The sequence below is a fragment of the Mytilus galloprovincialis genome, chromosome 4 (genome assembly GCF_965363235.1).
Source record: "Mytilus galloprovincialis chromosome 4, xbMytGall1.hap1.1, whole genome shotgun sequence".
Classification (NCBI taxonomy): domain Eukaryota; kingdom Metazoa; phylum Mollusca; class Bivalvia; order Mytilida; family Mytilidae; genus Mytilus; species Mytilus galloprovincialis.
Genome location: NC_134841.1, coordinates 22150608 through 22173032, shown reverse-complemented (window position 1 = coordinate 22173032; position 22425 = coordinate 22150608). Strand labels below are relative to the sequence as shown.

The 22425-nt window shown below is 33.6% G+C and overlaps 1 protein-coding gene across 21 annotated transcripts in view; it reads left to right on the top strand.

Moving 5' to 3' along the window:
* The first annotated feature begins 12298 nt into the window (after nucleotides 1-12298).
* LOC143071632 (protein unc-13 homolog B-like) overlaps nucleotides 12299-22425 on the top strand; it is a 163564-nt gene continuing 153437 nt past the window's right edge. For 19 of the 21 annotated variants that reach the window (XM_076246053.1, XM_076246061.1, XM_076246059.1 and 16 more), the window contains exon 1: nucleotides 12299-12464. In XM_076246053.1, coding sequence (XP_076102168.1) covers nucleotides 12314-12464 — 151 coding nt within the window. In that variant the 5' untranslated portion in view covers nucleotides 12299-12313. Of the gene's footprint in view, nucleotides 12465-18038; nucleotides 18216-22425 lie in introns of those variants that run through there. The other 2 variants (XM_076246069.1, XM_076246068.1) reach the window with 1 other exon arrangement.

Genomic DNA, 22425 nt, shown 5'->3' with positions numbered 1-22425 from the left:
GAAAAAAGAAATGGCAATGCAGTAAAAATCGCTTGCTAGGTCCGTCAATCTCAGTAAAAACCTACAATAAAATGTCCGCTCCGAGATTGAAATACTAATCTGTGTTACAAACAGGTGCTGAAAAATGGACATCATCAAAAAATAATCAATAAATGTGTTTTAAAGTTACACCGATTCAATTAAATCCAAAACATGCACTGCTTGTGAACTTTCATCAACATGTCAATTTCCTACAATGACAAAAGAAATTACATTGTGTGCATTCCATCTCTATACATGTTGTCTGTTTAACGTCCCGACCTAAAGAGAAATAAAAAGACTAAGTTTTTCTTAATATAAACCCGCGTCACGTGATGTCTCCTCAATCTTGCGCGCGCGCTGTATCTAAAATAAAAGAAAAACTTTCCAAACTAAACATGAAACTTCTCCGGTAACATAATAATATAGACCCCATACCAAAGCAAACAAACAAACAAATAAACAAATACCCCCCCCCCCCCTTTTTTTCCAAATCAATCAATAAAAAAAATCAATTATCCATTCATCATAGGGGAAAGACTGCCTAACAATTGTTTTTGAAACAATTGCTTTATATTTATTAAGTCTTTCCACTTTTCTGTGGAAAGACTTATTGTTTTTCTTCTGATTATTATTATTAAGTCTTTCCACTTTTCTGTGGAAAGACTTATTGTTTTTCTTCTGATTATTATTATTATTATTATTATTATTATTATTTTTTTTTTTTTTTTCTTCCGCCAAATTTTGTTCTTGCGATAAATGTTTGTTTCGCAATATGTCGCTTAGATATTTCTCATATGGTATCGTATAGTTTATGCGCTTTTAAATTTCACCCTGCTAAGGCGAACCATTTTTTATGTAAGGGTTATCTCCCTTTTCATTGTTTATCCTCTGTGTGCATCTCCTTCGTAACAAAATAAGAAAGCGACAAAATTCTTTTTACAAACTGTTCGTTACATCCTCAGTAATTTTTGGCGTATTTGGATCGAAGCGATTTGATGAAATTTTATAGGAGTTATCTACCTTTACGGAATAAATTTGTCGGTATGTTTTTTAAACTCCTAAACCGTTAACCGTATAACCCTGGAATGTTTTTATTTGAGTCCCCAGGGTCCTAACTTAGAAAATTAGGTCAAGGTCAAAGGTCAAGGTCATATTTTAGATTTTTATAAGTTTTTCATTTCCCTATAATTCTTGAACGGTTATAGATACAAAAAAATTAAGCAGTGAAAAATGCTTGGTACTTTAAGGGGCAACTTTTTTCCATTATGACTATATTGATTTTACCATCATATAAGGGACATAACTCCCATCGATGGTTTTTAAAAAGCCATTTTTAGGCAAAACTCTTAAACAAAAGGTCCTTGACCCATAGGGTCTTTTGCAATGACCTTTTGGAGCAATGACCTTGACGAAGGTCACAAGGTCAAAGGTCAAGGTCATCAAATTATGTGGTTTTGGCACTATTTAAACAGTTTATGAGTGTTTGAATTTCAACCAACCAACCAACCAACCAACCAACCAACCAACCAACCAACCAACCAACCAACCAACCAACCAACCAATCAATCAATCAATCAATCAATCAATCAATGTTTCCGTTTCATGTGTTTGATACGGGATTCAAGGTCGCTTTTTTTCCGCTTGTTTTAATTGAGCCTATCAAACGTGTTTAACCAACATGTTTAACCAATATGTTTAACCAACGTGTTTAACCAACATGTTTAACCAACGTGTTTAACCAACCAACCAACCAACCAACCAAACAACCAACCAACCAACCAACCAACCAACCAACCAATCAATCAATCAATCAATCAATCAATCAATGCATGTTTCCGTTTCATGTGTTAAATACGGGATCCAAGATGGTTTTTTTCGCTCGTTTAAATTGAGCCTATCTAACGTGTTTAACCAGCCAACGTGTTTAACGAACGTGTTTAACCAACTTACCAACCAACCAACCAACCAACCAACCAATCAATCAATCAATGCATGTTTCCGTTTCATGTGTTAAATAAATACGGGATCCAAGATGTTTTTTTTTCCCGCTTGTTTGAATTGAGCCTATCTAACGTGTTTAACCATCCAACGTGTTTAACCAACATGTTTAACCAACGTGTTTAACCAACTTACCAACCAACCAACCAACCAACCAACCAACCAATCAATCAATCAATGCATGTTTCCGTTTCATGTGTTAAATACGGGATCCAAGATGTTTTTTTTTCGCTTGTTTAAATTGAGCCTATCTAACGTGTTTAACCAGCCAACGTGTTTAACCAGCCAACGTGTTTGACCAACGTGTTTAACCAACGTGTTTAACCAACTTACCAACCAACCAACCAACCAACCAACCAACCAACCAACCAACCAACCAACCAACCAACCAATCAATCAATCAATGCATGTTTCCGTTTCATGTGTTAAATACGGGATCCAAGATGTTTTTTTTTTCTCGCTTGTTTAAATTGAGCCTATCTAACGTGTTTAACCATCCAACGTGTTTAACCAGCCAACGTGTTTAACCAACATGTTTAACCAACGTGTTTAACCAACCAACCAACCAACCAATCAATCAATCAATCAATCAATCAATGCATGTTTCCGTTTCATGTGTTAAATACGGGATCCAAGATGTTTTTTTTCGCTTGTTTAAATTGAGCCCATCTAACGTGTTTAACCAGCCAACGTGTTTAACCAACGTGTTAAACCAACATGTTTAACCAACGTGTTTAACCAACCAACCAACCAACCAACCAATCAATCACTTAATGTATGTTTCCGTGTCATGCGTTTAATACGGGATGCAAGGTCTCTTGAGGTCTTTTTCCCCTTGTTCTAAGTGACCCTATCAAACGTGTTTAATCAACCAACCAACCAACCAACAAACCAACCAACCAACCAATCAATCAACCAACTTATCAATCAATCAATATGTATGACTGTTTATTTATGACAGTTTATTGAAGGAACAAACTCTCAATTATTCAAGAAAATTTTTATTTTATTATTGTTCTTACGTCTCTTCTGAAAAAAAATCCACATATTCTCTGAAACTACAAGTCCAATCGACCTGAAAATTTGCAGTCAGCAGGGCATACATGTACTGAAGGTTCATAAAAAAACTTTTTGCAGATATCTCTCAAGACTTTTCCTAGAAAAAAGAAATGGCAATGCAGTAAAAATCGCTTGCTAGGTCCGTCAATCTCAGTAAAAACCTACAATAAAATGTCCGCTCCGAGATTGAAATACTAATCTGTGTTACAAACAGGTGCTGAAAAATGGACATCATCAAAAAATAATCAATAAATGTGTTTTAAAGTTACACCGATTCAATTAAATCCAAAACATGCACTGCTTGTGAACTTTCATCAACATGTCAATTTCCTACAATGACAAAAGAAATTACATTGTGTGCATTCCATCTCTATACATGTTGTCTGTTTAACGTCCCGACCTAAAGAGAAATAAAAAGACTAAGTTTTTCTTAATATAAACCCGCGTCACGTGATGTCTCCTCAATCTTGCGCGCGCGCTGTATCTAAAATAAAAGAAAAACTTTCCAAACTAAACATGAAACTTCTCCGGTAACATAATAATATAGACCCCATACCAAAGCAAACAAACAAACAAATAAACAAATACCCCCCCCCCCCCTTTTTTTCCAAATCAATCAATAAAAAAAATCAATTATCCATTCATCATAGGGGAAAGACTGCCTAACAATTGTTTTTGAAACAATTGCTTTATATTTATTAAGTCTTTCCACTTTTCTGTGGAAAGACTTATTGTTTTTCTTCTGATTATTATTATTAAGTCTTTCCACTTTTCTGTGGAAAGACTTATTGTTTTTCTTCTGATTATTATTATTATTATTATTATTATTATTATTTTTTTTTTTTTTTTCTTCCGCCAAATTTTGTTCTTGCGATAAATGTTTGTTTCGCAATATGTCGCTTAGATATTTCTCATATGGTATCGTATAGTTTATGCGCTTTTAAATTTCACCCTGCTAAGGCGAACCATTTTTTATGTAAGGGTTATCTCCCTTTTCATTGTTTATCCTCTGTGTGCATCTCCTTCGTAACAAAATAAGAAAGCGACAAAATTCTTTTTACAAACTGTTCGTTACATCCTCAGTAATTTTTGGCGTATTTGGATCGAAGCGATTTGATGAAATTTTATAGGAGTTATCTACCTTTACGGAATAAATTTGTCGGTATGTTTTTTAAACTCCTAAACCGTTAACCGTATAACCCTGGAATGTTTTTATTTGAGTCCCCAGGGTCCTAACTTAGAAAATTAGGTCAAGGTCAAAGGTCAAGGTCATATTTTAGATTTTTATAAGTTTTTCATTTCCCTATAATTCTTGAACGGTTATAGATACAAAAAAATTAAGCAGTGAAAAATGCTTGGTACTTTAAGGGGCAACTTTTTTCCATTATGACTATATTGATTTTACCATCATATAAGGGACATAACTCCCATCGATGGTTTTTAAAAAGCCATTTTTAGGCAAAACTCTTAAACAAAAGGTCCTTGACCCATAGGGTCTTTTGCAATGACCTTTTGGAGCAATGACCTTGACGAAGGTCACAAGGTCAAAGGTCAAGGTCATCAAATTATGTGGTTTTGGCACTATTTAAACAGTTTATGAGTGTTTGAATTTCAACCAACCAACCAACCAACCAACCAACCAACCAACCAACCAACCAACCAACCAACCAACCAACCAACCAATCAATCAATCAATCAATCAATCAATCAATGTTTCCGTTTCATGTGTTTGATACGGGATTCAAGGTCGCTTTTTTTCCGCTTGTTTTAATTGAGCCTATCAAACGTGTTTAACCAACATGTTTAACCAATATGTTTAACCAACGTGTTTAACCAACATGTTTAACCAACGTGTTTAACCAACCAACCAACCAACCAACCAAACAACCAACCAACCAACCAACCAACCAACCAACCAATCAATCAATCAATCAATCAATCAATCAATGCATGTTTCCGTTTCATGTGTTAAATACGGGATCCAAGATGGTTTTTTTCGCTCGTTTAAATTGAGCCTATCTAACGTGTTTAACCAGCCAACGTGTTTAACGAACGTGTTTAACCAACTTACCAACCAACCAACCAACCAACCAACCAATCAATCAATCAATGCATGTTTCCGTTTCATGTGTTAAATAAATACGGGATCCAAGATGTTTTTTTTTCCCGCTTGTTTGAATTGAGCCTATCTAACGTGTTTAACCATCCAACGTGTTTAACCAACATGTTTAACCAACGTGTTTAACCAACTTACCAACCAACCAACCAACCAACCAACCAACCAATCAATCAATCAATGCATGTTTCCGTTTCATGTGTTAAATACGGGATCCAAGATGTTTTTTTTTCGCTTGTTTAAATTGAGCCTATCTAACGTGTTTAACCAGCCAACGTGTTTAACCAGCCAACGTGTTTGACCAACGTGTTTAACCAACGTGTTTAACCAACTTACCAACCAACCAACCAACCAACCAACCAACCAACCAACCAACCAACCAACCAACCAACCAATCAATCAATCAATGCATGTTTCCGTTTCATGTGTTAAATACGGGATCCAAGATGTTTTTTTTTTCTCGCTTGTTTAAATTGAGCCTATCTAACGTGTTTAACCATCCAACGTGTTTAACCAGCCAACGTGTTTAACCAACATGTTTAACCAACGTGTTTAACCAACCAACCAACCAACCAATCAATCAATCAATCAATCAATCAATGCATGTTTCCGTTTCATGTGTTAAATACGGGATCCAAGATGTTTTTTTTCGCTTGTTTAAATTGAGCCCATCTAACGTGTTTAACCAGCCAACGTGTTTAACCAACGTGTTAAACCAACATGTTTAACCAACGTGTTTAACCAACCAACCAACCAACCAACCAATCAATCACTTAATGTATGTTTCCGTGTCATGCGTTTAATACGGGATGCAAGGTCTCTTGAGGTCTTTTTCCCCTTGTTCTAAGTGACCCTATCAAACGTGTTTAATCAACCAACCAACCAACCAACAAACCAACCAACCAACCAATCAATCAACCAACTTATCAATCAATCAATATGTATGACTGTTTATTTATGACAGTTTATTGAAGGAACAAACTCTCAATTATTCAAGAAAATTTTTATTTTATTATTGTTCTTACGTCTCTTCTGAAAAAAAATCCACATATTCTCTGAAACTACAAGTCCAATCGACCTGAAAATTTGCAGTCAGCAGGGCATACATGTACTGAAGGTTCATAAAAAAACTTTTTGCAGATATCTCTCAAGACTTTTCCTAGAAAAAAGAAATGGCAATGCAGTAAAAATCGCTTGCTAGGTCCGTCAATCTCAGTAAAAACCTACAATAAAATGTCCGCTCCGAGATTGAAATACTAATCTGTGTTACAAACAGGTGCTGAAAAATGGACATCATCAAAAAATAATCAATAAATGTGTTTTAAAGTTACACCGATTCAATTAAATCCAAAACATGCACTGCTTGTGAACTTTCATCAACATGTCAATTTCCTACAATGACAAAAGAAATTACATTGTGTGCATTCCATCTCTATACATGTTGTCTGTTTAACGTCCCGACCTAAAGAGAAATAAAAAGACTAAGTTTTTCTTAATATAAACCCGCGTCACGTGATGTCTCCTCAATCTTGCGCGCGCGCTGTATCTAAAATAAAAGAAAAACTTTCCAAACTAAACATGAAACTTCTCCGGTAACATAATAATATAGACCCCATACCAAAGCAAACAAACAAACAAATAAACAAATACCCCCCCCCCCCCTTTTTTTCCAAATCAATCAATAAAAAAAATCAATTATCCATTCATCATAGGGGAAAGACTGCCTAACAATTGTTTTTGAAACAATTGCTTTATATTTATTAAGTCTTTCCACTTTTCTGTGGAAAGACTTATTGTTTTTCTTCTGATTATTATTATTAAGTCTTTCCACTTTTCTGTGGAAAGACTTATTGTTTTTCTTCTGATTATTATTATTATTATTATTATTATTATTATTTTTTTTTTTTTTTTCTTCCGCCAAATTTTGTTCTTGCGATAAATGTTTGTTTCGCAATATGTCGCTTAGATATTTCTCATATGGTATCGTATAGTTTATGCGCTTTTAAATTTCACCCTGCTAAGGCGAACCATTTTTTATGTAAGGGTTATCTCCCTTTTCATTGTTTATCCTCTGTGTGCATCTCCTTCGTAACAAAATAAGAAAGCGACAAAATTCTTTTTACAAACTGTTCGTTACATCCTCAGTAATTTTTGGCGTATTTGGATCGAAGCGATTTGATGAAATTTTATAGGAGTTATCTACCTTTACGGAATAAATTTGTCGGTATGTTTTTTAAACTCCTAAACCGTTAACCGTATAACCCTGGAATGTTTTTATTTGAGTCCCCAGGGTCCTAACTTAGAAAATTAGGTCAAGGTCAAAGGTCAAGGTCATATTTTAGATTTTTATAAGTTTTTCATTTCCCTATAATTCTTGAACGGTTATAGATACAAAAAAATTAAGCAGTGAAAAATGCTTGGTACTTTAAGGGGCAACTTTTTTCCATTATGACTATATTGATTTTACCATCATATAAGGGACATAACTCCCATCGATGGTTTTTAAAAAGCCATTTTTAGGCAAAACTCTTAAACAAAAGGTCCTTGACCCATAGGGTCTTTTGCAATGACCTTTTGGAGCAATGACCTTGACGAAGGTCACAAGGTCAAAGGTCAAGGTCATCAAATTATGTGGTTTTGGCACTATTTAAACAGTTTATGAGTGTTTGAATTTCAACCAACCAACCAACCAACCAACCAACCAACCAACCAACCAACCAACCAACCAACCAACCAACCAACCAATCAATCAATCAATCAATCAATCAATCAATGTTTCCGTTTCATGTGTTTGATACGGGATTCAAGGTCGCTTTTTTTCCGCTTGTTTTAATTGAGCCTATCAAACGTGTTTAACCAACATGTTTAACCAATATGTTTAACCAACGTGTTTAACCAACATGTTTAACCAACGTGTTTAACCAACCAACCAACCAACCAACCAAACAACCAACCAACCAACCAACCAACCAACCAACCAATCAATCAATCAATCAATCAATCAATCAATGCATGTTTCCGTTTCATGTGTTAAATACGGGATCCAAGATGGTTTTTTTCGCTCGTTTAAATTGAGCCTATCTAACGTGTTTAACCAGCCAACGTGTTTAACGAACGTGTTTAACCAACTTACCAACCAACCAACCAACCAACCAACCAATCAATCAATCAATGCATGTTTCCGTTTCATGTGTTAAATAAATACGGGATCCAAGATGTTTTTTTTTCCCGCTTGTTTGAATTGAGCCTATCTAACGTGTTTAACCATCCAACGTGTTTAACCAACATGTTTAACCAACGTGTTTAACCAACTTACCAACCAACCAACCAACCAACCAACCAACCAATCAATCAATCAATGCATGTTTCCGTTTCATGTGTTAAATACGGGATCCAAGATGTTTTTTTTTCGCTTGTTTAAATTGAGCCTATCTAACGTGTTTAACCAGCCAACGTGTTTAACCAGCCAACGTGTTTGACCAACGTGTTTAACCAACGTGTTTAACCAACTTACCAACCAACCAACCAACCAACCAACCAACCAACCAACCAACCAACCAACCAACCAACCAATCAATCAATCAATGCATGTTTCCGTTTCATGTGTTAAATACGGGATCCAAGATGTTTTTTTTTTCTCGCTTGTTTAAATTGAGCCTATCTAACGTGTTTAACCATCCAACGTGTTTAACCAGCCAACGTGTTTAACCAACATGTTTAACCAACGTGTTTAACCAACCAACCAACCAACCAATCAATCAATCAATCAATCAATCAATGCATGTTTCCGTTTCATGTGTTAAATACGGGATCCAAGATGTTTTTTTTCGCTTGTTTAAATTGAGCCCATCTAACGTGTTTAACCAGCCAACGTGTTTAACCAACGTGTTAAACCAACATGTTTAACCAACGTGTTTAACCAACCAACCAACCAACCAACCAATCAATCACTTAATGTATGTTTCCGTGTCATGCGTTTAATACGGGATGCAAGGTCTCTTGAGGTCTTTTTCCCCTTGTTCTAAGTGACCCTATCAAACGTGTTTAATCAACCAACCAACCAACCAACAAACCAACCAACCAACCAATCAATCAACCAACTTATCAATCAATCAATATGTATGACTGTTTATTTATGACAGTTTATTGAAGGAACAAACTCTCAATTATTCAAGAAAATTTTTATTTTATTATTGTTCTTACGTCTCTTCTGAAAAAAAATCCACATATTCTCTGAAACTACAAGTCCAATCGACCTGAAAATTTGCAGTCAGCAGGGCATACATGTACTGAAGGTTCATAAAAAAACTTTTTGCAGATATCTCTCAAGACTTTTCCTAGAAAAAAGAAATGGCAATGCAGTAAAAATCGCTTGCTAGGTCCGTCAATCTCAGTAAAAACCTACAATAAAATGTCCGCTCCGAGATTGAAATACTAATCTGTGTTACAAACAGGTGCTGAAAAATGGACATCATCAAAAAATAATCAATAAATGTGTTTTAAAGTTACACCGATTCAATTAAATCCAAAACATGCACTGCTTGTGAACTTTCATCAACATGTCAATTTCCTACAATGACAAAAGAAATTACATTGTGTGCATTCCATCTCTATACATGTTGTCTGTTTAACGTCCCGACCTAAAGAGAAATAAAAAGACTAAGTTTTTCTTAATATAAACCCGCGTCACGTGATGTCTCCTCAATCTTGCGCGCGCGCTGTATCTAAAATAAAAGAAAAACTTTCCAAACTAAACATGAAACTTCTCCGGTAACATAATAATATAGACCCCATACCAAAGCAAACAAACAAACAAATAAACAAATACCCCCCCCCCCCCCTTTTTTTCCAAATCAATCAATAAAAAAAATCAATTATCCATTCATCATAGGGGAAAGACTGCCTAACAATTGTTTTTGAAACAATTGCTTTATATTTATTATTATTTTTTTTTTTTTTTCTTCCGCCAAATTTTGTTCTTGCGCAAAATGTTTGTTTCGCAATATGTCGCTTAGATATTTCCCATATGGTATCGTATAGTTTATGCGCTTTTAAATTTCACCCTGCTAAGCCGATCCATTTTCTATGTAAGAGTTATCTCCCTTTTCACTGTTTACACTCTGTGTGCATCTCCTTCGTAACAAAAAAAGATAGCGACAAAATTCTTTTTACAAATTGTTCGTTACATCCTCAGGAATTTTTGGCTAATTTGGATCGAAGCGATTCGATGAAATTTTATAGGAGTTATCTACCTTTACAAAATAAATTTGTCGGTATGTTCATTTAACTCATAAACAGTTAACCGTATAACCCTGGAATGTTTTTATTTGAGTCCCCTAGGTCCTAACTTAGAAAATGAGGTCAAGGTCAAAGGTCAAGGTCAAGTTCTCAATTGTGACTTTTGCTTGTATTTGCATTTTCTCCGACACTTTGAAAGATAAATACTAAAGAACAAGTGCAAAATGTCAGCTTTATTGTAATGAAGATATACTACATGTAGTCTTATACAATTAAATGGAATCTTATAGGAGTTATTGCCCCTCAAATGTCTTGATATGAGGTTATTTGATTATAACTTCAACTAAGTTCATTATAAAGGCATTTGACCTTGTACAAAAGGTTAGATGACAAATGACCTTGAAAAATGACTACCGGAAGTGACCTTGAGAAAACCGGAAGTAGTCTTTTTTGCAATTTTTTCATCTCAAAGTACCCAGAATCAATATATTTTTTTCATATGGATACATACACTGATTACTGGAGACGAAACATGACTTCAAACAAACCGGAAGTGGCCAATTATTTACCCTTCTACATACAATAGTATATAGAAACTATATATTTTTGGAATCAGTGTGAAATAAGCTATCATATGAGACCGGAAGCAGCATATTATCTCCCTTTTATCACTCAAAAATATAATTAAACCATTATTTATCTCATCAGTATGAAGAAACTATCTTCTTATCAAAATTTCTTTGGTGTGGAAAGACTTTCAATTGTTCTCTGAACAATTGGTTTTTAATTTTGTATTATCTTTGTTTCTAAGATGAACTTAATTCATTCAGTGTATGTTCACTTGTTTTGTTCAGTTTGTTTCCGGATAAGTTAATTATATCTTTGGAGAGACATTTTCGTTCTGAAAATGATTCAGATCTGCCTTTATAAAAACCTTTAGAATATGCACCTATCTATATTTCAAAATCATTCCGCACAATATTAAAGATCAAGCTTGAAAACTGTAGGAGGACTATGCCGGAAACAACCATGTACCATGCATTGATTTATATAACCAGAATGTCAAAATGTATAAATTATGTATCCCATGTGGGAAGGATAGGTTTAAAACAAGATATCTCCTGCATTTTACCGCAAGAGTCAAATGGATAATTTAATAAGGCGTTTGGTGACAAAGTGCTGTTTTTGAGTAACCAGTTTTTATATGAATGGTCATTCGGAGATCTGTAATGAAACCATGTCAGCAATGTCACCAATGTCACCAATCACCAACCCAACATCTACGTCTACGTCATTAGGTATTTGATGGAAAATTGTTTCATTACCGTATATCCTTATCTTATATGCCTGGAGTTATACTAGCTGTCTTCACAACTGGAGTGAAAACTTTTGCGAAAAACAAAATTTTACTTAAAATGTTCATTTGGCTAAAGTCCTATATGTTGGTCGATACATCATCGTTCAGTTGTAAAAACTTTGTTGTTTTTTGTTGCGTGAGGCAATGAAATAACGACTCACTTTCACTTCAAATGGCGAAAAGTTCTAATCGAATTCGTCTCTAAGTTAGATTCATTTCCCCTCGTATTTCTGCTGAGATAATGGGTTTACATATTTGTTTAGATTTTTACCTGGATAGTAAAATATAATTTAAAAAAAAATACTAATATTTAAGAAACTTGAATTCCCATTAAGAACAGACCGTGTTTATTTTATGAATTATTGATAATAAACATGTTAACAACTGTTGTTTTATTTGAATATAGGATCATTTTAAATACAAATGTCTCAATTTCGTTGTCAAATATTACCTGTGTATTTCTCATTATGTGGCAGATAGATACATTAGTTTTACATGTTTTATGGATATAGAATAGTTTGACAATGTGTTTAACAGAAATATTTCGAAATACTATTTTCGTGGAAATTTGTCCATTCCTGAGGGTTTCACGTCGAAGAAAAAGCTGCAATGTGAAACGTATTTCGGACGAAAATCAGTTCGTTATACCATGTGATTTGCAGGAATATATAACAGGTAAACAGAAAATGATTTTTTAGGCTATTTACTATAAATGCATATGTTGACAAAGACAAACATTTTATTGAACGAATGAATGCTTTTCGATAGTTCGTTCTTATGTTGTACTGTTACACCACTTTCCCAGGTCTGGGGAGGGTTGGGCGCCCTGTAACAAGTTAAACCCCGCCACATTCTGTATATATATGTTTTCTATTCCAAGTCAGGGGCATGCAGTTCTGTGGGTATAGTTTGTTGCTGTGTTACATTTTTGTTTTTCTTTCATTTTTTTCATATAATGATTAGTTTTCTCGGTTGGATTGCTTTACATTTGTGATTTCGTGGCCCTTTACATCTGACTTTGTGGTATGGGCTTTGCTAATTGTTGAAGGCCGGCTCTTGTGAAGAGTTGTTTCATTGGCAATCATACCACATCTTGTTTTGAGCCACATGAGGTGACCAATTGCCTCCCTTTACATTGTATACTTATTAATCCAGTTTAGTTGATTTTAACCATGCATACATGGTTTCTCAGGTAAAACTGTAAACAAATTCAGACATACAAAATCCCATACTGTTCAATATTGCAAGATATTGAAAACAGGGGAGAATACGTTGAAATATAAAATAATCATAAAATAATTTAAAGTCTGAAATAAACAGTTAAGAATGCATGGACTCGATCATATTTAACAGCCTTTCGTGTGTATTTTATTCCATTTAATTAACCATCGAGATGACCACCGAAGACTGCCGACGGTCACATAATCCGAAATAAACAAAAAACATAAATATAAATAGATAGCGACCTCGTGCAATTGGACTTTTCAAGTTCTGTTTGATTTCATGTTATAAGTTAAAAAATAATTCAATCCTCGTGTTTACCTGTATAGGAATGATTTTTTTGTTATTTTGACAAAATTGATCAAAACTGGCTGTTAAAAGCGAATTATTATTTATTTCATTATTTCACTTTCATTAATGAATGAACAAACAAAAAAAAATCATGATCAATCATATTTTTTATATCTCTAATTCGTAGCTTGTTCTTCTTCGAGACGAAATAAAATATCCTTACGAATCCTCTGAATAGTATACTGCCGAAATTTATCCAAAGAAAATTACTTAAAATACAGTTTATATTTAAACTTTTATTTAGAATTTCTAGTTTTATACCTGAAACTACATAATATAAGATGATCTTGTTTCACTTTGGAAATTTTTTATACAAATGTATATCCAGTTTCTCATTGGAAACTGGATATGATTAAATTTACGACAAATGAGACGGTGATGTTTCGACGGTGCTTCCATATCCCAACTCTTTCGCTATGCCAGTGTATGTAGTGACGTTCGCCATTTCAATGAGCGTAATTATGTGTATCACTAGTTTTACACCGGAAATCTTAAATACTTTAGGTGTCAGACCACCAATTTAAAAAATCCCTATCTGTTCAACCAAATTTTGCAATTTTCACAGCTTTCTTAATATTTTACCTTAAGTTTAACTTTATAGAATCCAGATATATCCTGCATTGTACATGTATCACCTTTCTGCGGTGCCAATTTTCAACCTTCCTTTAAAAGCTTATAAGAAAAAGCTGACATTGGGACAAAGGTACTAGCGAAAAAACCTTGGTTTTCTGAAAATCTAGAATTAGTATACTACGGAGTGCTTTATACCTGAATTTTGTATGCAAACTCAAAGACAAGGCAAATTTTGGCTTATTACGATCTTCATATATTTCTCTTTCACCAAAAGTTTCATTTCTGCTTTGTTAGTTTGTCACAGTAAAAAGTTAAAAAAATGACATCAAAAGGTTTAATCTCTATTTTGTGTCAGCGTAGGGCTACTTTAACGTTCTAAAGAAGAGGGAGTAATTGGTGGTCTGACACCTAAAATTTACGAAAAAAAGGCGATTTGTCGTTCCCGTTTGTCAATATTCCAGTTTTTAGACGGTGATCTTCCTACGGTGTTTATATATCTATTTCGCCATGCCAGTGTATGTACTGACGTTATCCATTTCAATGAACGTAATGTGTATAACTGGTAATTTTTTAAAATTTAAATCAAGGGTTATCCTGTTTACAAAAGTAAAGATTTTCTTATCCCAGGGGTGGATTACCTTAACCGTATTTGGCACATCTTTTTTGGAATTTTCGGTTATCAATGCTCTTCAGCTTTGTACTTGTTTGGTTTTTTAAGTGTTTCAAATGATCTGAGCTTCACTGATGAGTCTTATGTAGACGAAACGCGCGTCTGGCGTATTAAATTATAATCCTGGTACCTTTGGTAACTATTTACACAACTGGGTCGATGCCTCTGCTGGTGGACGTTTCGTCCCCGAGAGTATATATCACCAGCCCAGTAGTCAGCACTTCGGTGTTGACATGTATATCAATTATATGGTCATTTTTATAAATTTCCTGTTTACAAAACTTTGAATTTTTGGAAAAACTAAGGATTTTCTTATCCCAGGAGTGGATTACCTTAGCCGTATTTGGCACAACTTTTTGGAAATTTCGGTTCTCAGTGCTCTCCAACTTTGTATTTGTTTGGCTTTTTAAGTGTTTTGATCTGAGCGTCACTGATGAGTCTTGTGTAGAGGAAACGCGCGTCTGGCGTATTAAATTATAATTCTGGTACATTTGATAACTATATTGATCATTAATCACCTAAAACATTTATCAAAAGTTTGTCTGTACCTGTAGAAAACTTATAAATAACAGGATATAACGTCCTAAGTGTTTTGGTGATGGGTTTGTATTTTGGGCCGTAAATTAATACATGTAATCATTTTGATAATATTCTTTTCGGAGGTTATATATATATATCAATTAATCAAACATTGTAATTAAAGATTTGGATATTTTTTTCAGCAGTGCTATTAGTGCGGATTTTCTTATCAATCAATTGAAAATACAGCTAACTATTTATTGCTAAACAATTATAAACGCTTACCGTTCTACAAACTTATATTTACATTGGTCGTGTTTTCCATGACTGTTTCAAACGTCTGTACACTAAATCCCTTGGATGTTTACTGATTGTCATTTTGTCTCCGATACATCAGTTTCTATTGGTTGTTTGTGGCTTGGAACACGTTTTCAGAAACTGCAAGTACTCTCAGTATAGGAGTGTATAGGTTTAGGCTTGGCTAGACGAAATATCATATATAAACATTTCTTACCTGAATTATCTTTCTTGGCTTCTTAAGGTTACAATACACCATTAGATTTTATGGGCGCAGCCATTTTATGAGCATAACATGGTATTCAGAATTAAGAGTATGGCGAATCCTGATTGGTCGATATGTGCGCCCGTTATTTTTTATTATTAGAGACTTCGTGCACTCTGCTTTATACAAAAGGCAAAATAAAAATTATTCCGTAGCCCTAAAGGCACTGAGATGACTTTTCAACGCTAGGACAAGACACGTATTTTTAAGGGCAAAATTGATAGGCATGGGAGATAAGTACAAAATACGCTAAGAAAAGCAACGCGAACCTATATTTTTTGGACCAAAAAATACTGTCCTAATAACTTTTCTTTGATTCTAGCAAGGTTTCGTTAAAAAAATCAACTTCCTAAAGTCTGTGTCTCGAAAAAGGCTACCATTGTCGCCTATGGGGAAATTAATTGTTTATTTCAATCTTAAATAAATCGCTGAGGTCCTTGCGAAATCATAATTATTCAATACATTTATACACTAGACTTATTAACTTCTTATTACGTACTGTAAACATCCTCTTATAACTAGCAAATCCACACATACTGAATAATCAGATCGTTTAACCTCTCCAAGTTCTTCAAGTTATGTGCTGTTTTCATCAAAGTATTGAGCCTGTAATTCAGTGGTTTTCCTGGGTTTCTGTCTGTCATGTTTTTGTTTTGTTTATTTTATTATCTAAAGTCTATAGTCGTTGTTTTTTGAATGAGCAATATCCGATCCGAGAAATAAATTAATCATTGCAACATGTGCAATGAAATTTAAATTTATTTTTTTATTTCTTTCATTTTTGATTTAGATTATAAGCATTAAGATTTGCATGTTTACTTTCACAGCATGTGTAGTATAATACCCATGTAATCCGGTCTATTTTTTTTCATATGATTTTTCAGTCACATGCACGATCACATTTCTAGCATCATGGTAAACTGACTATAGCAATATACGTGTGCAGTTTAGTATATATGCAGATTTTTTAGTCTCAATTTAAGTTACTTTATACAAAGATCAGAAAAAAATAAACTGAAATCACAATGATGCAAGTTTGAAAAAGTAAATCCGCGTAGTAAGCATGCGATTTCTTTGGATAATGCCAAGGGTACTGATCATTTGTAACCTCAAGGGGTGGATTGGATCATGGACTTCAGTAAAAAAAAGTTGTTATGTTTTACATACTTGAATCAGATGGGACAACGAAAAATGTTCAGCGACCCAAGCTCACCTCTTCCCCATACGGCCGGAATTTAATAATCTTTTTTAGGGGGATGGGGGGCTTTGAGCACAGTCTTCTATTTTAAAAGTGACCCTTATTGATTTTTTTCTTTAATAATTTCACAATTTTCTGTAACACCGCTGTGTCCGGTTAAGGGAGGGTTGCGTGCTCACAAACTTCTTTAAAGTTCGGCCACATTCTTTCAATGTGCCTTTCTCTAACAAGCCCTCTAACTTGTGACCCAGGCTGAAACGTCGTGTACACTGGTGGCGTTTGAATAGTTCAACACTTATCCTGTTGACCCTTTTATTGCTGACTGTAACTGTCGTATGAGTTTTTCTTATTGCTGAAGGCTGCCGTGGTGGTCTATAGAAACTAGCACTCATTTGCAACAATACTGACATCTCAGCGGCCTCACTTGCATCCGATGATATCATGATCACGGTATACAACGGTCATGGTAAAGTTTCCGAAGTCACAATAAACCCCTTCGCAAATGAGTCTAGCAGAGGCGGATTTAGAGGGGGGCCCAGCGGGCCCGGGCCCCCCCTTTTTGGGAAAAAAATTTGGTTGCTTATATAGGGAATCACTGGAGCGTGACTGGAGCGGGCCCCCTCTTAGGTCAGTCAGTGGGCCCCCACTTATGAAAATTTCTGGATCCGCCACTGTCTAGATCGTTTTCAACTGATTGCAATAGTTTTTAGAATTAAAATAATGTAAATAGAAATTATATGAATTATTTTTTTGTAAAGAACTATATTAAAAGTATTGAAAAATGGGTGATGTTGGACTTAACTGATTTTTTTCAATGGGCTCTTGAATTGATTTACTACTGCTTCATCACAGGCACTTGTCTCAGCAAAAAATTCGTATAATATACCATAAATTGTTTTTCTGATACAATTAAGCTGTATTTTTCATCCCATCCGGCCACTGTGCATCCGGCTCCATGAACTTGAAGAACATGTCATTTGTTTAGCTCTTGCATTTTCACCTGGAAATATTGAAATGAAGTTTATAAATTTATCAAAATACATATCCGATTGTATTATTTTCTTTGAAAAAAAATACTAAAATGATAATCTGGGATATTTAATGTTTATAGAGCCGTTCCCGCCAAAAATCAATAAATAATGAATATTTATGATTGATATGTGACGTCACGTAAACAAGATGGCGGATACTGTCACTGTTGATGACAGATGCGAGTATGGATAATCACAAATTAACGTATTTTGTCAAATTTAAATGGATTTACGAGTTTATCAGGACAAAACTTTATTAATATGGAGGTAGAAGACATAATGTCTTTATTCTGTGTGTGTGGTAAGTCAAAATGAACGCTAAAACAGGTTGCCGAAATTCACAAAATGAAAATATATATAATTTTCATTCATTTCATAAATAATATATATAAAACTGCAATATTCGATTTCACATTTACGTGACTTTTTGTAAGTGTCAACACATGTTGTAATTTATTATTAGAGAGATTTTCTTTTTTTTAATGTAGAAAGCCATTTGAAAAAAGAAAAATCAATGTAAATTAAAAAATTATGTTCTTAATTACTAAATTAGTAATTTTAATCAAAATCATTATCATTATGATACATATAGGTGCATGATTATTTAAAAAAGATAAATCTTAACTTTGGGTTTTAGTGCATAAATCCTAAAGAAAATGTCTTCAAATAACAGCAGTGACCTTTGACAGCTTTGATTAACAATGACTTGATGTTGATCATGATATTTCAGATACAAAAATGTATATACAACATGTATAAAATGCAAGATTAAAACCCTCAATAATAAAAAAAAAATGTAACTGCAGAATCAAAGCAGTCAATATGTTATTTTTTGACAATTTTTGGTCATTTACATTTACTGTAGCTGCATATTTCTGAGTACTACAAAGTCACGGTGTCTATCCATATCGGATCCTTTATGCGCAATTCAGCGGTACACGGCTCCTTTGTGAACAGATAACGGATCCTTGCCGCAAACATAAGGTGAGTTAATCTAAACGTTCCTTTAAAATTGTGTTTTATTCTGTCTAAACACTCTGGTCAACAAAAAACAAATATCAGGTGGAATAAGCCAACTATCAAGGTAAGTATATAGATGTATTTTATTTCGTTAGCTATTATGATTACGAAATAATCATTGAAACAAGGGAGTGCAATTGTATGAAATTGCGAAGTGATGTTGACATTTTCCAGACATTCAAGCATTTCTTCCTTGTTTTTGCTGTTAAAAGTACTGAATTGTATATGAAATTGACGTTCTTTTATTGGGTAAAACAGTCTACCGAAATTCTAATGTTCAGTCTTCTGAAATTAGTTCAAAATGTTATAAAATTTGTGGCAACGGATCTTTATGATCACCACACCAGATCCGTTTCCAACACGGTCTTTTAATTCTATCTGGAGCTTATTGTATACTCTTTTATACTCAATAAAATGAAATGAGCAATTAAAAATGATGAACTGTTTATTCAAATCGATATTGACAGAAATAACATGCATAAAACGCTGTTTTTTGGAAAAAACAACTTTAGGTTATGTGAGACACGTGCGCACTTGCCCACTTTTTCTTGTAAAAATAGCCTGTTATTCTTAGAACTATCTATAGTCATAAGAAGAGTGGATCAGTTTGACATTCTAAAGTTCCGTGAACTAAGAATTTAACACAAAATACCTCTCTGATTTGTTGTCATCCATAACTTTCTAACAACACCACGTTGTTTTTACGGCAAGGATCCGTTATCTGTTCACAAAGGAGCTGCGTACCGCTGAATTGCGCGTAAAGGATCCGATATGGATAGACACCGTGAAAGTGTACATGTACATTATGTAATTACTTAAATTTTTAATATGGCTGAAACCTAAAATTGATCAACAGGATCGAGTAAACAGATATACAGAGTTGTAACAATGTACATGTAGTTGTCTCAACTTATGATATGAAAGTTAACATGTAACAATAATTGATCAATAATAATGAAATAAGAAAATGTGGTATAATTGACAATGGTAAGGGAGACAACTTTCTACCAGCTGCTGAGACCAAATAGAATGGATTAATGTTAAAAAGAAGATGAGACAAGGGACCAAATGATATAGAAATTAACAACTTTTAAGTCACAATACAGCCTTCAACAATGAGCAAAACCCATAACATACAGTAGACTAAAAATGGCCTTTAAAACATTACAAAATGTAAAACAGTTTGAATAACAAAACTGAAGGCCAGCTGATAATAATGTAAAAAACAACAACATATGAATGCGTCCCAGTATGACAGACAGGAACCAATTCAATTACAGGCTCTTGTCTTTTGAGTTTCACATTCATAATATAAAAAGGTATGATTGCCATTGTCTAAATGAGACAACTATCCACCAAAGTTCAATGCAGTAGATATACCTTGTACATGTAAGCTATTATAAGCAACAATTAGAAAAAAAACTTATGTTTTTACACATGTTACAGAACTCTACCTGGCTTTGCTCATGTGAACACAAGTTATTTCTGAATAAATGAAAAAACAATAAAGACTAATTTGGCAAGAAATACACACCTAACAGTTTTAATCTGAGCAACTAAACAATGTTTTCAAAATGAATGAATTGAATAAGTCCATACATCATATATATACATGTACATCATATGGTACAGCTCACTGTTAATATCTCCAAAAGGAAATACAAATTATACAATGCATAATATTATGATCTAAATGTAATAAAATTGTTAAACAAGTTTGGTGTGTGAAATCACTATGATATGAAATGGGAGCGTAAAATAAGTTATAAAGCCTGAACACTAAATTGTGCAGTACTGTACATGTACAACAGAAAAAGTAAGAAATGTAAAAAGAAAAAGAAATACAAATATTGTATAATCAGCTTAAGAATGCCATGATATCAAAAGTATGAACAATTCTTTTAAGAAAAAAAAAACCCATGTAAAGTAAAAATGTACATAGTTTAATTTCTTTAATGAAATCACACTAAAAAATCTAATTAAACATCAATTCTAAACATTGCTTCGTTGTTTTCCAAAAGATGGCATGTTCATAAAAATATGATATACAAATATACATTTTCATGTACATTTAAATAAGGGGTTACCGGTTAAATAAGAAACCTACTTTTATTTTATACATTTACCAGTCAGTTACATCACAGAAGTCTGGCCTGTCATGCTTTGATAGTCTTTGGTTAATATTTAACATGCTTATAATATTATATTAGTTACACATTTTTTTGTTCATAACACATCTCCACTGGGTTGCTCTTACATCATAAGATGTATTATATGAGAGTGGCAAGTGGAAAAGTCTTGGGTCTTCAATATTTTATATATGTGTGTATAAAAAACATCCATTTATTACTTAAGATCAGAACTACATTGTACAGTACAAACAAATGCAAATGTCCAATGTTCAGTGTACCACTCAAAAATGCTATTTATCATTCATCTATATTTTAAACATGATTTAAATGTAACATAACAAGTTTGAGTCTGTATTTTAACTTTGTTTGATGTTTTTGTACATATACACAAAAAGTAACTTGAACATTTTATATACATATATGCATGTATACTGTGGTTTAAAATTTTGTACCATGAACAATTTCTTTATTTTTTTAAACTTAGAAAAAAAATAATTTTTCACTTGTTAAACAGTAAATACAAATGTACATACATGTACATGTATACATGTATTAAATAGTAGTAAGTGTGTATGATTCTAGACCCAGATTCATAATGTATTTACATACCCTGGTATTTAATAATATTGTTAGATATTGTCTACATGAGTTAATAGAACTTTGTTTTCAAGGACAATCAATAACAGTTCTATGTCCCCAACAGCTGACCATTACAGTATTTCATAAAATGATCAATTATTTATGTTCCCAAAGGCTTTGTTTTCTTGTCACAAACTACTAATTTCTATATGACGATGTTTATCATTGAGAGACTAGCAGCTAGTGTTTGTGACATCCTATGTCTTAATTAGTTTTAGAATCGAAATTTTGTGAAGTTTTATCCATTTCTACAAACATAGGCCTACATTTGAGTTGCAATAACAGGACCATCATTGTTATTAAAACTTTCTGTCGTTTTAACTATTAATTATAAACTTGCATGCAGCTATCTATTTTTTTTAACAAACAAATTGTTCTATAAATACGTCAGATCCATTAATGGTTGCAATTGAATTTTGTTATTGCAAAAATAATGTACTATTAGTCAGTAAGGTAAATTCTTTGAAGTCAGACACTTTGAAATGCAGTCACACCGCAGGGTTTAAGCTAGGATTTTGAGGGCTTTAGTCACTTTTGCGCGCTATTAAAATCAACCTTATTTTGTGTAAAAGCAAGGGGCCAATGATGTATATTACTAGCTTCATCTTTTGACTTTGTCAGATTTTAAGGGATTGAGGCACCAGCATGATTGGCAGTTATTGTATGATTTGACTGTATTGGCCATTATTATGAAAGATTATGACATGGAATCCAGAAATT